This window comes from Tursiops truncatus, chromosome 7 (genome assembly GCF_011762595.2).
Source record: "Tursiops truncatus isolate mTurTru1 chromosome 7, mTurTru1.mat.Y, whole genome shotgun sequence".
Taxonomy (NCBI): Eukaryota; Metazoa; Chordata; class Mammalia; order Artiodactyla; family Delphinidae; genus Tursiops; species Tursiops truncatus.
Genome location: NC_047040.1, coordinates 946757 through 959107, shown reverse-complemented (window position 1 = coordinate 959107; position 12351 = coordinate 946757). Strand labels below are relative to the sequence as shown.

The window sequence follows — 12351 nt, the reverse complement described above, 5'->3', positions numbered from 1 at the left end:
TGCACGCTGCCCCGTGCTGGGTACGCCCACCTGGCCATGGCCCCCGCCCCCGCCCCCCGCCAGCCATGTCCAGCACGCTTGCCCACACGTGGGGCGGCGAGGGTGGGCACAGAAGAGGGGCAGACCGTAGTGTAGAGTGAGGTCGGAGTGGACACAGAGTGTATGTAGCCTGGGGAGGACAGCCTGGGTGGGTCAAGGCCCTTGGCCAGGGGCCACACTGCCCGGCTCAGGACACCCCACCTGGGTGTCCTCAGGGTCCTTCGTCCTCTTTCTCGGCCAGGGTCCTGAATCCCCCACTCTCAGGGCTTTGTCCCCTCCTTGGCCCTGACGGCAGGGGCCTCGCTGCCACCCGAGGTGAGGAAGCTGGGGCCCGGGAAGCAGTGAGGTTCCCGGGTGGCGGTGCGGTAGGGGCCCTGGGCCACGTCCAGAGCCTACGCTGGAGTGACTCCGCCTCCGGGGGGCACGTCCCTCGAGGGAGGCTTACCTAGATAGGGTGGGTAGTGATGCCTATCTCCCAGCTGCAGCTGTTGCCAGCAGCCTTTTTCTCTCAAACCCCAAACGTTCGGAGGGGTGGGGGGCCGGGAGGAAGGGGCAGGAGAGACCCTCCTTCAGACATGCGCCTGGACCGCCACCACCCACGGGCCTGCCACGTGGGCTCCCTAGCACGTGCAAAGCCGGAGAGGAGGGTGCTGGGACGAGGCGCGGGGGGCTCCACGGTGGGTGCCAGCAGTGGGATCCTTCCCGGTCCTTCTCTGAGGAGGGTCCTTTATGGTTTTGAGACCAGCCGGCAGTGAGAATGGGCCAGGCCTCTCGGAGCCCCGGGGATCCAGTGGGACTTGAGGAAAGGACCCGGCCCTCCCCTGAGCAGCCCCAGCTCCCTCCACTGGGAGGGAGCTGGCCGAAGGGCCAGTAGACGGAAGGGCCGTGGGGCAGGGAGGTGGGGAGAGACGCTCCATCCCACTCCAGGCCGACAGGGTTCTGAGCCTGCGGCCACTCCTGTTTGCAGCGCCCCCGCTATGGGCCAAGAATCTGCTTGTTCCTTGGCGCTGGCCACCCGGTTGGATTCTCCGGTTGGGGCCCCTGCTGACCGGTGAACGGGATTTGTTGAGGCCCTACTATGCGCAAGAGTGGGTGGGGTCCCAGAACAAGAACACAGTAGACATTCAGGGGAAGCCCTGTGGAGGACGCCAGGCAGGGTGGGGGGCTAGGGAGGGGCCAGGGGAGGAGGCTGGGGAGGCTGGGGGTCGGGGGATGGGCAGAGAGCAGGCAAGGCAGGGGAGGAGCCCACGGGGGGACCCTCAGGCCTGGGTCTGGAGGGTGGAGCCCGGGCCCTCCTCAGGGGCCTCTGGGCAGGGTCTCTGCAGGCTTAGGAGGCCTGGGCCAGCCACTCCCCTTCTCGGGCCTCAGTTTCTGCCTGTGGAGATGGGCACGGCTGGGGTCGGAGCTCTCGCAGCCCCTGGCAGTCTGTGCAGAGAGAGGTGCTGAGGCCAGGTGCTGCGGGACCCAAGCGGAGGGCTGCGTAGCCCGGAGGTGGGCTCTGCAGGGGGCGGGAGTAGCCCTTTGAGCAGGGTGTCCCAGCCCTGAGCTCAGAGTGGGGAGAAGAGAACGCCCCGGGAGGGCCTGGCGGAGCGGGGGAGGAGAACACTCTAGACCAGGGGAAGGGATGGTCTGGAAAGAAGGCCCCTGAGGAGGTGGGTGTGACGAGGTGCAGCTGGTGGAGGGGAGGGACGAGCCTGCGGCTGGAGCAGAGCTGCAGGAAGCCCCCGTGTGTCCGCGGTCACCCCGTCAGCGTCAGCGTGGGTGTAGTGCGTGCGAAGGTGCAGGGCCTTCCTGCCAGCGTGCCGGGGTGGCGTGCGGGCACCGACCGCAGCCACGGGGCTCAGCCCTGGGAAAGGCTCAGCGCCATCCAGAGAGGCCAGAGACGATGGGAGAGAGGGTGCCTCCGCGCCGCCTGGTGGTCTGGGCTCCTAGCTCGGGCCGTCTCCAGAGCGAGCGCTGTCTTAGCAAGCACACCACTCCTCTGGGGGTGTTGACACAGGCGGCCTCTGGCACCCCACTTCCTCTCCCAGAAACTCCCCCAGGCAGCCCTGGGGTGGGGCTGGTGCAGGTGGTGGGGAGCCATGTCACCCCGACTCTGCTGTCATCAGCCTGCCCACCGCCTGCCGGCTTGAAGGAGGCGTACAGTCAGGGGGACCGGCTCACCTCAGCCCTGCTTCCCCACCACCGCCATCAGGTAGCACCTGCGTAGGCTTTGGCAGCTCAGTGCCAGCAGGCCAGCACCCCTGGGGCCAGGGGTCTCAGAGCGGAATGAGGGCTGGGATGGGGTCTCAGCAGGTGGGGGCTGGGATAGGGTTTTGAACCTCAGCAGAGTGTCCTGATGGAGGAGATCTGCGGGAGGTGATGGTCTAGAAAGGGGGCAGAGCGTGGACAGCAGTGCAGAGGAACTTAGGGTGTCTCCCAGGGCCTGGGCTCCCACCTCATTAAGTCTCTGAAATGTATCCGTGGGTTGAGACAAGCACCTGAAGCTGGAGGAGGAGGCATCTGGGGGGTTTCCTAGCACAGTGAGCGCTGCTTTGTGAAACTTGTCCTGGATCCTGGGCTATTTCTAAAGTGGGGTCACAGCTCCAGAGGTTGCTATGGTGCCCAGGCAACGGGGGCTGTGCCCACTCTCTGCCCCAGATCCCATTCAGGGAGTCTGCGGGGTTCCTTGGGGGGCCAGCAGGGAGGGCTGGCGGGAGGCTGCGCTGTGCTCGGACCTCCCAAACATGACCAGACTTATCTCCAGGTGACAGCAAAGGTATTTCAGCGCATAATCAGAGGGTGGCTTCCTACATCTTGCAGGGGAAGCCGACTGATCTCACTGTCACCCCTGGAGCAGGAAGCGACACCTCTGACGTCCTCCTACCCCTCGGGCCAGCCTCCCCCAGCAGGAACTGGCAGAGGGCCCCTGACAGCCGAGGACCCTGAGCACCGGCCGTGCTGCAAGGGGCCGTAGCTGCCACAGGGCAATGGTGCACAGTGTCTGTTGGAGGTGACAGGTCTGTACATCCAAGCAGGAGGCCAGCTGGGGCCCCTGTTCTCCACAGAGGGCCCCACGCCGTCGCCTGGCACAGGCAGGGACCTCAACTGGTTGCCATGCCTTCTGGGGACCCCATGCTATTTGAGCTGGACCTTGAGACTTGACTCCCCAAACTTTTTTCACCCTAAAGGACAGAGATGAGGCGCCACGAGCAAGGCATTTCCTCAGGGTCTCGTGTGCACCTTGAGACGCTTGCAAAGTTCGTGTCCTTCTCCCTGACAGTTAGTTTGTTTTATTATAAAAGGGAAAATTGAAAGACTGCAGTTAGATTTTTTAACTTTCCTGCACAAAATATTGGGCCACGCTAAGGCTACACTGAAAGTTATACGCCCCGGGGTGTGTGCACCGGGGCCCAGACCCTAGGCAGCCGTCTGCGTGGAGGGCATCAAGGGAGGGGACAGGCCTGCCTCCTCTTCTCCCGCCCAGGCAGTGCCCTGGGCTGCGGGTGATCCAGAAGAGACAGCAGCCACCCACGGGTGCCGCACCACTGGCCCGAGTAGCGAGGGGCAGGCCCTGGACCCAGCTCGGGTGGGGAGGGGCACGGAGGACCCCCTGTGGCAGCTGGGCCTGCAGAATCAGGGGACATTCCCAGTAGGCTCCGCGGGCTCTGGGCTGGGGGTGCCACACGCAGCTGGCCTGGCTGCGGCCAGCAGGGCAGGCGGACGGGAAGGGAGGATCCCAGCAGTTGTTCCAGTGGGTTCCGGGGTCTGAGGAGACTGCCTGCGTGGGTCTGGGGGTCACAGAGCCTGTGCAGAGTGTCGCTCAGAACAGGGCGAGAACAAGCAGAACCCTGCGAAAACGAGGAGAGAGGCTCCTCGGGCTGTAGAGATTTCATACACGGTGAAAAAACGAGGAGAGAGGCTCCTCAGGGGCTGTAGAGATTTCATACACGGTGAAAGGGCCCATGACAATGTAATTTCTGGCAAATGTGCCGTTGATAATTCAGCAGAGATAGAATGGGGGTAACTGGTGGAAGACTTCTGCTCTGGCTACAGTCTGAGCTCCTGCCTCCCTAGTGGCCTGTGGCCTGGAGGCTCCCAGGGGGCCGTGGCTGAGGAAGTGGGCGCCCGCATGCCGGACACCAGTGAACCTGACACTGCAGCTGCGGGCTCCAGGACTCTTCCCTTCCTGTGTAGGGAGGGGGCCGGCGGAGCAGAACACACCAACCTGGCTGCGGGCCCTCCCCTGAGTGGACTGAACCCCCTTCCCTACCTCACCTAAAGGTCAGCGAGCCCCCAACAGGGCCTGTGCCCATGGGGGAAGGAAGGCCACTCCCGTCCCACCCCTCCAGGCCCTTCCAGCCAGAGAAACAAAGGTGGGGGGATGGGAGGGGGTCTGGTGGGCGTGCGCCGCTCACGCATGCGTGCTCCGTGGTCCCGCACGTTTGACACCAGCACCCCCGGGTGCTGCCCGGCTCAGGGTGAAGCCAGAGCCTGACCTTTGCACCATCTGCCCCGGCCCCGAATGTCAGAGCGCTGACCCCGCCCACCTCCACCCTGGTGAGCTGATCCCAGCAGCCCCGGGCTGTGTCACGGAGCATGTCCAGGGGAGCAAGAGGCACGGAGGGTGAGGCCACGTGCGTGCTTCTGATGACAGGGTGTACGACGCCCAGGGCCACCCTAAGGCCGGCTCTGAGCCACGGGTCTGCACCCGGAGGAGCAGGGCTGCCCTCATGGCCCTGGCTGTAGGGAGCTCAAGGGGACTCCTGACCCCAGGGTGGCCTCAGGCCAATCTAAGTGGGACCTCAGGGCAGAGAGCTGGGGAGGGTCTCGGAGGGAGGGAGGGAGGGAGGGAGGCTGGCGCCTGGGGTGGCCCCAGCCACTGTGCCCTCAGGAAGAGGATAAAGCACTGGTAGGAGGGAGGGAGGGAGGGAGGGAAGAGGGGGGAGGGGGGGAGGGAGGGAGGAGGGAGGAGCGGGGAGGGAAGGAGGAGGGAGGAGGGAGGAGGGAGACGGAGTTCTGGAGTTTTCTGGAGAGCTGGTTGACTGAGCCACAGACCCTGCTGTCCTGAACCTCGGCAGCCAGGAAAGGCCAGGCGGGGCAGGTGCCGGCCCACCTGCAGCTGGGTTTGCCGAGCGGGTGGAGGGGGCAGTAGGCGGCCCTGGGCTTTGTCCTCAGCCTGTCTTGGAGTCGCCTCTGAGCGTCCCCCCACCCTGTGAGAATGGTACTGGGTCTGGGGCGAGGCTGGCCCCCCTGGCCCCCCCATCCCAAGAGCTGGCAGAGTTGGGGTGGCTGGGACTGGAGGTGGACGGTGGGCTCCCGATTTCCTCTCTGCCCAGCGGCAGGCAGGTCCCTGCAGACGGGGCTCGGGAGAGGGGAGGGGAGCTGGGTCCAGCCCTGGGTCTGCTCACCGTGCACCTTGGGCCCGCGGGCCTCTGAAGGCCTTGGTTTCCCCACCCATCCAGCAGGTGGGGGTGGCCTGGAGGGTGCCTCAGAGCTCCTTTTGATTTCTTCTTTGGGAAGGTGAACTGGGGGCTCCTGACTGCAGGGTGGGTGCTCACCGCCTGCATCCCTGGCCGGAGGTGGGTGGGCCCGGGCTCCCCTCCCGGCCTGCGGCCTGCGCGCCTCACACCCTGCTCCCCTCCTGCAGCCCCAGGACCATGAACAACAGTACCTGCGGCTCCAGGGAGCTCCCCGGGCCCCAGGCGGTCAAGTACATCTTCTTCATCTACACGGGCGGGCTCCTGGTGCTGGGCCTGCTGCTCAACGGCCTGGCACTGTGGGTGCTGTGCTGCCGCCTGCTGCGCTGGACGGAGACCCGCGTCTACATGGCCAACCTGGCCGCGGCTGACCTCTGCCTGCTCTGCGCCCTGCCCTTCTTTCTGCACTTCCTGAAGAGCAGCACAGACTCGCCACTCTGCCAGCTGTCCCAGGGCATCTACCTGGCCAACAGGTACATGAGCATCAGCCTGGTCATGGCCATCGCCGTGGACCGCTACGTGGCCGTGCGGCACCCACTGCGAGCCCGCGGGCTCCGCTCCCCACGCCAGGCCGTGGCCGTGTGCGCCGTGCTCTGGGTGCTGGTACTGGGCTCCCTGGTGCTTCGCTGGTTCCTGGATATGCAGGACGGCAGCTTCTGCTTCTCCAGCCGCTCCAGGCAGAAATCCTACACCGTGGTCTTCTCACTGCTGGGCTTCTACCTGCCGCTGGCCGTGCTGGTCTTCTGCTCTCTGCAGGTGGTGACCGCCCTGGCCCAGAGGCCAGCCGCCGACGCAGTCCAGGTGGAAGCCACCCGGAAGGCCTCCCGCATGGTCCTGGCAAACCTGGCCGTGTTCGTGGTCTGCTTCCTGCCCTTCCACGTGGTGCTGACTGTGCGCGCGGCCATGGGCCTGCGCGCCTGTGCCTTCGATCTTGCCCTCCAGATCACTAGCAGACTCTCGGACGCCAACTGCTGTCTGGACGCCATCTGCTACTACTTCATGGCCAAGGAGTTCCAGGAAGCATCTGCGCTGACCGCCCTCCGCACCAGAGCCAAGGCCCACAAAAGCCAGGACTCTCTGTGTGTGACCTGGGCCTAGGAGGTGGGCCACGGGCTCCTGGGCAGTGCTGCCAAGGCGGGGACTCATGAGCAGCGACGAGGAGCTCCGGGGTCGGGCTGGGGGCGCTCTCACGAGGCCCAGGTGGGCAGAACAGCCCAGGCACGGAGCGTGGGGAGGAGACACCCCTAGCCCTGGGGCCGAAGAGGGGCAGGGAAGACGGCAGGAGGATGAGGCCTGAGCGAGGCCAACGCCAGGGGCCCTGGGTGGGGCTGCACCCGGAGCCTGGTACCTCTGGGGTGCCGGGGGGTGGGGCCTCCTGGGTGCTGTGAAGCTCTGATGGCTAGCTTTCTGCTGCTGCCCCACAGGGGCCGGAATAAAGCTCTCCACCAAGGCTCTGTGTGTGCCACCCACACTCACATGGCGGGAGGTGGGGGCCTGGGGGCATCTTCCCAGGTAACTTTCTAGAGCTTTCCCCGTGGGGGCTCTCCTCAGGCCCTGCCACCTGCTTCCCACCCCTGCCCACACTCCACATCCGTCTGGCAGTTCCTGGAGGGGCCACGCTGGCTGCCCTGGAGGGCTGGCTCTCATCTGCCTTGCCAGGCCCAGGCCCGGGCCGTGCCGAGTGTAGGCAGCTGGTCCTGAGCTCCCAGGCCAAGTGTAAGGAGGGGCGGAAGGGACGGTTGACGTCTGTGTCTGGCAGGTGACACGAGCGAGCATCTGTAAGGGCCAGAGGTGGGAGGAGCCCCACGTGCCTCAGCCCGGGGCGTGAGGAGGCCCTGGAGACAGAGACAATCTCTGGAATAGAGAAAAAGTGAGAGATGGGAGAGAATGAGAGACAGACGAGGAGAAGGCAAGAGGCAATGGGGGTGGGAAGTGTGGAGGAAAGGAGCAGGGGGACAGAAAGCAACGGGGGGAGAGTGATAGGGAGAGCAGGAGAGAAGGCCCGGCCAGAGACGAGAGTGAGGAAGACGTTGAGCAGAGCGAGAAGGGGCATCCGAGGAAGGTGAGGAGGGAGCACGAGGGCAGAGCCGGAGACGAGGGACTAACAGACAGACAGACGACAGGTCAGCCTGGTCTCCCCGAGGCGCCAGGCCCTCACGCCCTCCTGCAGACCGGGAGCCCCAACGGCTGGCCTGGGAGCCCTTCTGGTCCCTCAGAGGGTCCCCGAGAGCGGGTGGGGGTCCTGGATTCTTGAAGAAGGGCCAGGGGCCAGCTCTGCCTGCCACAGGAGTCTGGGGACCCCACGCCTAGGGCCGCAGGAGGATGGAACTTACAAGGGGCCACGTGGCCTGGGCGGACAGGGTAACCGGGCGGAGGTGCGGACCGGCAAAGGTGCTGGGCTGAGCAGAAGCCTTGGGTGGAGAGGCCCAGAAAGGACCCCCCACAGAGCCCCCTGCCTGGAAGGATGCCACAGTCCATGCCCAGGCACAAGGCCAGGGGCTGGGGCCCCTCGTCCCACGGGGCAGGGTAGGGGAGGTCCACAGGCTGGAGGGGGCCTTGGTGGAACCCCCTGAGGTTAGGGGAGCGACACCCTGACCCAGCTTGTTCGGGAGCCCTGGGGCTGGCACTGGAAGTCGGCGGGAGAGAGGGAGAGAAAGATGGCGGGGCTGGGGGAGGGGGAAGAGAAAGGCGGCGGCATCTCCCTCCCTGGCCCAGGTGAAGCTCAGCCCAGCCGGGGCAGTGCCGGCCCCTGACCCGCTGAAGCTCCCTCCATCTCCCCCGCCCGCTCCAGGCCGTTGGCCTCGGTGCCTGTGGCCGCTGCCCCCGGGAACGACTCCAATGGCTGCGGTACGGGCAGGAGTGTCCTGTCCAGGTGGTGACCAGTGTCTCCATCTGCCTCCTCACGGCGCTGGGTCTGCCCTCAGCGGCCCGGCACACTGTGTGCTCTGCCACTGTCGGCGTAGGCTGACAGAGACCTGCATCACCTGGTCAACCAGGTGGTGGTGACCGCCCGCTGCTGCTGAGCTGGACGGATCCTGCCCCCAGGGCCGGGAGGCCGCCCGTGCGAGGTCCTGCAGTGTCTCCTAGGTCAACACCTACAGGAGCAGGTGCGTCATTTCAGCGCGGCCTGAGGGGAAGCTCCGGGGGACCCTGCTATGCCCAGATCGTCATGGACCTCAGGATGTGTCCACTCCACTGGGGCCAGAGGGCCTGGCGTGGAACCAAATGACTGGATCAGCACAAACACCTGCACTAAGAAGCCCAGGAAGGCGACCGTCCTGAGGACTCATGCTAGAGCCCGGAACCCCCAAACCGGGGCCGGGCAGTAGCGGTGGGTTCCCCTGACAACCTCAGGTGGCCAGGTGACTGGAAGAAGGATCGGGAGGCCCAGGCCCCTCCTTGGCCTCCCCAGCCACACAGGGAGATTTGTTCATGCAGAATGAGGGCGGACAGGCCGCAGGCAGGGCAGTCCCAGGCCAGAGCTGCTTTCCTGCCTGGCCACCAGCCTCAGCCTGAGGGAGACAGACTTCTTGGCACTGAAACAAAGCAGCAGGGCCCTGCACCTGCAGGGTGGTCAGCATGGCCTGCTGGTAAACCCCCGTCTGCCCATGCAGGTGCCCCACCCATGGCCTGGCCCCGGGGTCTTCCGCTGCCAGGAGGTCCAGGCTCACCTGGAGGCCCCGGCCACGCTGCCCGCCAGCAGCAGTTCACCTGCCCCCTCCCGCACTTGCTCTGGTGAGGTGGTGAGTACCTCTGGCCCCTGGGCGCACTGCTCTGGGCCCAGGCCCAGGGACGCTTCAGATGGCCCGTCAGCAGGCTCCTCGGAGAGGCCGTTTATGTAGCCAAGGCTGGTGGCGGCATCAGTGCCCTTGGCCGCTGCTCCAGTGCCGAGGACGTCAAGAGCAGCCGTCCTGTCCTTGGATCAAGTGCAGAGCTTCTCGGGGTGCCAAGAGCACGGCCACAGCCCCTGCCCCCGTCTCCTCTCGGGGCTGCCTGCTGGCCAGAGTGGCAGCTGGCCGGCAGAAGGAGGTGTGGCCCTGGCCCGGCATCGCCCCCTCTGGAAACTGCAGGGCATGAAGTCCGCCCCACGGGGTCCAATCCTGACCACCGGTGGGTGGGGAGGGGGTTCCTGAAGGGGGCACCGCCATGTCATCGTGAAGAGGCAGCGCCTTGGAAGACAACCCTGAGCTGCGAGTGACCCCCGGAGGGCCAGACCCGAGTTGACTTATTCATCAGCAAGTGGAGATAAAACCAGCCCCGTGACAGGCACTGGACCCCAAAACGTGCACCCCGGAGCCTCAAGGGCTGCGTTCTGAGGCCTCGCATGGAGGGAGCAGGGAGGAGAGAAGCTGGGAAGTGGGCCAGATAGGATCATGGGGCCTTGCAGGGGGATGCGGGCTCCACGGGTGCTCTGAAGGTGGGGGAGGGTTTGCGTCAGAGGAGCCGGAGGCGCTCTTCGTGCGGGCCTCTCCTCGTGCTGCGCTGGGGCGTCCAAGGGAGGGCTGGCCAGGGCCAGGGTGGCAAGGGCAGAGGTTGGCCAGGATGAGGGCTCCGATCGTGATGAGGGGCAACACGGGACTCAGTGGGACACGCTAGAGGGGCGTGGCTAAGGAGGAAGAAAGGGTGCCCCCAGGAGTCCGGTGTCCTGGTTCCAGTGCGGAGGGGTGTGAGGGCCGGAGGAAGCAGGCAGCAGGCAGAGGCAGCGGAGTGACCCTCCGTAACCAGGAGGGTGCTCTCTGGAGAACAGCGGGGCGGGGTTGCCCAAGGGTCACGCTAAGTTCTGTCTCTTCTCAAGGACACCCCGGACCCCACCCCCACCCCTGCAGAACCCCCACCGGTTCTGTAGTCTTTGCGCCTCACACACTGGACTGGAGGCCAGAATCGCTGTCCTTGACGATGCTCAACTTGCTGGTCCCAGCCCTGCGCCCCGCACGGGGCAGGGACAGGCTGGACAGGACAGCTCTGGCGGGCGGGGGCGGAGCTTCGGCGATGGGGGCGGGGCCAGGCCACCGGAGCCGCCCACGTCCCCGCCGCTCCAGGTTCCGCCCCTCGGCGCCAGGTCCGGCCCATGCCCAGGGCCCCGCCCCTTAGCGCCCCGCCCCGCCCCCTCCCCTCCTTTTCTAGGAGGTTCCGCGCCCCGTGGGGCTGGGGCCCTCTGGTGCAGCCCCTCTTTCGTCCTCAAAGACTGTTCAGGCTCCAGGAAAAGAGCTGGGGGGCGGCTCCCGGCGCTGGTGGGGAGGGGGAGGAGGGCCGGGGCTTTGCCTTCCCCCTCACCTGCCTCTCACTACGCAGCTGTGTCCAGCTCTGCTTAAGGTTTTAAGTTAATTTACGAAGGGAATGTGAATTCTGCACTGCGACCGAGACCGACAGGGTGAGGATGGCATGCTCAACAGAGACCCAGCGGGGCACACAGGCAGCTCGGGTCATGGGTCTGTCCTGCCTGCCACTGTCCCTCGGCCCTAACTCCTTCCTGTAGGACTGTCCCAGTCTGCCGGGCGGTGGGGCGCTGCAGCGGAACACCACAGGCTGGGTGGTCTGTAAGCGGAGCCCCGACATCAGTGCCCACTTGGTCCGGGTGCCGGCGTGGCCGGGTTCTGGTGGGGCAGGCTCCTGGTTCCCAGACCACCGTCTTCTGCTGGGTCCTCACATGGTGGAAGGGATGCGGGAGCTCCCCGGCATCTCTTTCATAAGGGCTCTAATCCTGTCCCCGAGGGCTCCACTGTCGTGACCTAATCAACTCCCGAAGGTCCCACCCAGTACCATCCCACCCGGCCTTAGGATTCCAACATAGGAATTGTGGGGACACACAGACATTGTGACCATAGCAAGGGGCAAGTGATTTGACTTCGGTCATCACCTAGAGCTTGCCTGGTACATAGTCAGTATCACAAGGTGCTGGTGTCTGTTAGGAACTTCCAAGCCCCCCTAGATGAGAACCACTTTGTTAGTGAGAAGTGCTACCCAAGAGAAACAAAGCTGAGCCCTGGGCCCCTGCCCTCCCCTCCCTGCGTCCCGGCTAGCACACACGCAACAAGGCCCATCTCCCCTCGCCTTTCCTACCACCTCCAAAGTTTACACCCCAGCTGCCCTGTCCTCAGCCTGCCACAGCCTCTGGAACCCTCCCGCCTTTGCCCTGTTGGCCTCAGCTGGGAGCCCAGTGTGCCAGGGCCGGCAGGCTCTGACCTGCCCTTAGGATAGCCTGAGGTCCCGCAGTCCAGAGCGTGGTCCCGCAGCCTGGCTGCCTGCGTGCAGGTTCGCGTGGCTTCCTTACCAGCCGCAGTGTTCTCGCCTGTATCCTGGGATCCTTGGATCCAGGGTCGCCTCTAACATTTGTAGGGCCAAGGACATGAGTACAGGTGAGACCCAGGCACGTCCAAGTATTGAACTTACACCCGAACCCTCGGAGTCTGGCCTTAGTTCCCAGCCCAGGTCCCCAGGCCTGGAGACCCCATCCCTGGCAGGGCTCTCCAGGAACCTGAGGCACATCCCCAACTTCAGGGTCTCCCAGGACTCCTGGGAGTGAGTCCCCGGCTGGGAATGACGGGGGTCAGGGTGGCCTCCCTCAGGCACCCCTTTTCAGACTTGGGATCCCGAGGACTCCCCCAAGCCACCACGTGAGCAGAGGACAGGGAAGGGCATGTCCCGCCTGCACTGTCCCTCTGAGCAACTCTGAGAAGCGGTTTTCAATGCTCCTCCCATCTCATCCCCTGGACGTGCTGCAAGGCCCCTGGGGGTCCAGGCACCACAGGCCTTGGTCCCTCTGTTTGTACGTAATATTGCCACGAATGGTCACTATCTTCCTGTCAAGATGCCGAGGCAGCTCTGCATCAGACTCGGCGAAGGCTGTGGGCCT

At 65.4% G+C, this 12351-nt stretch overlaps 1 protein-coding gene across 2 annotated transcripts in view; it reads left to right on the top strand.

The window, feature by feature from the left end:
- Positions 1–6948, top strand: part of GPR35 (G protein-coupled receptor 35) — a 33271-nt gene extending 26323 nt beyond the window's left edge. For both annotated transcript variants that reach the window (XM_033859430.2, XM_033859429.2), the window contains exon 2: positions 5669–6948. In XM_033859430.2, coding sequence (XP_033715321.1) covers positions 5679–6596 — 918 coding nt within the window. In that variant the 5' untranslated portion in view covers positions 5669–5678 and the 3' untranslated portion in view covers positions 6597–6948. The remainder of the gene's footprint in view (positions 1–5668) is intronic.
- Positions 6949–12351: the final 5403 nt, after the last annotated feature.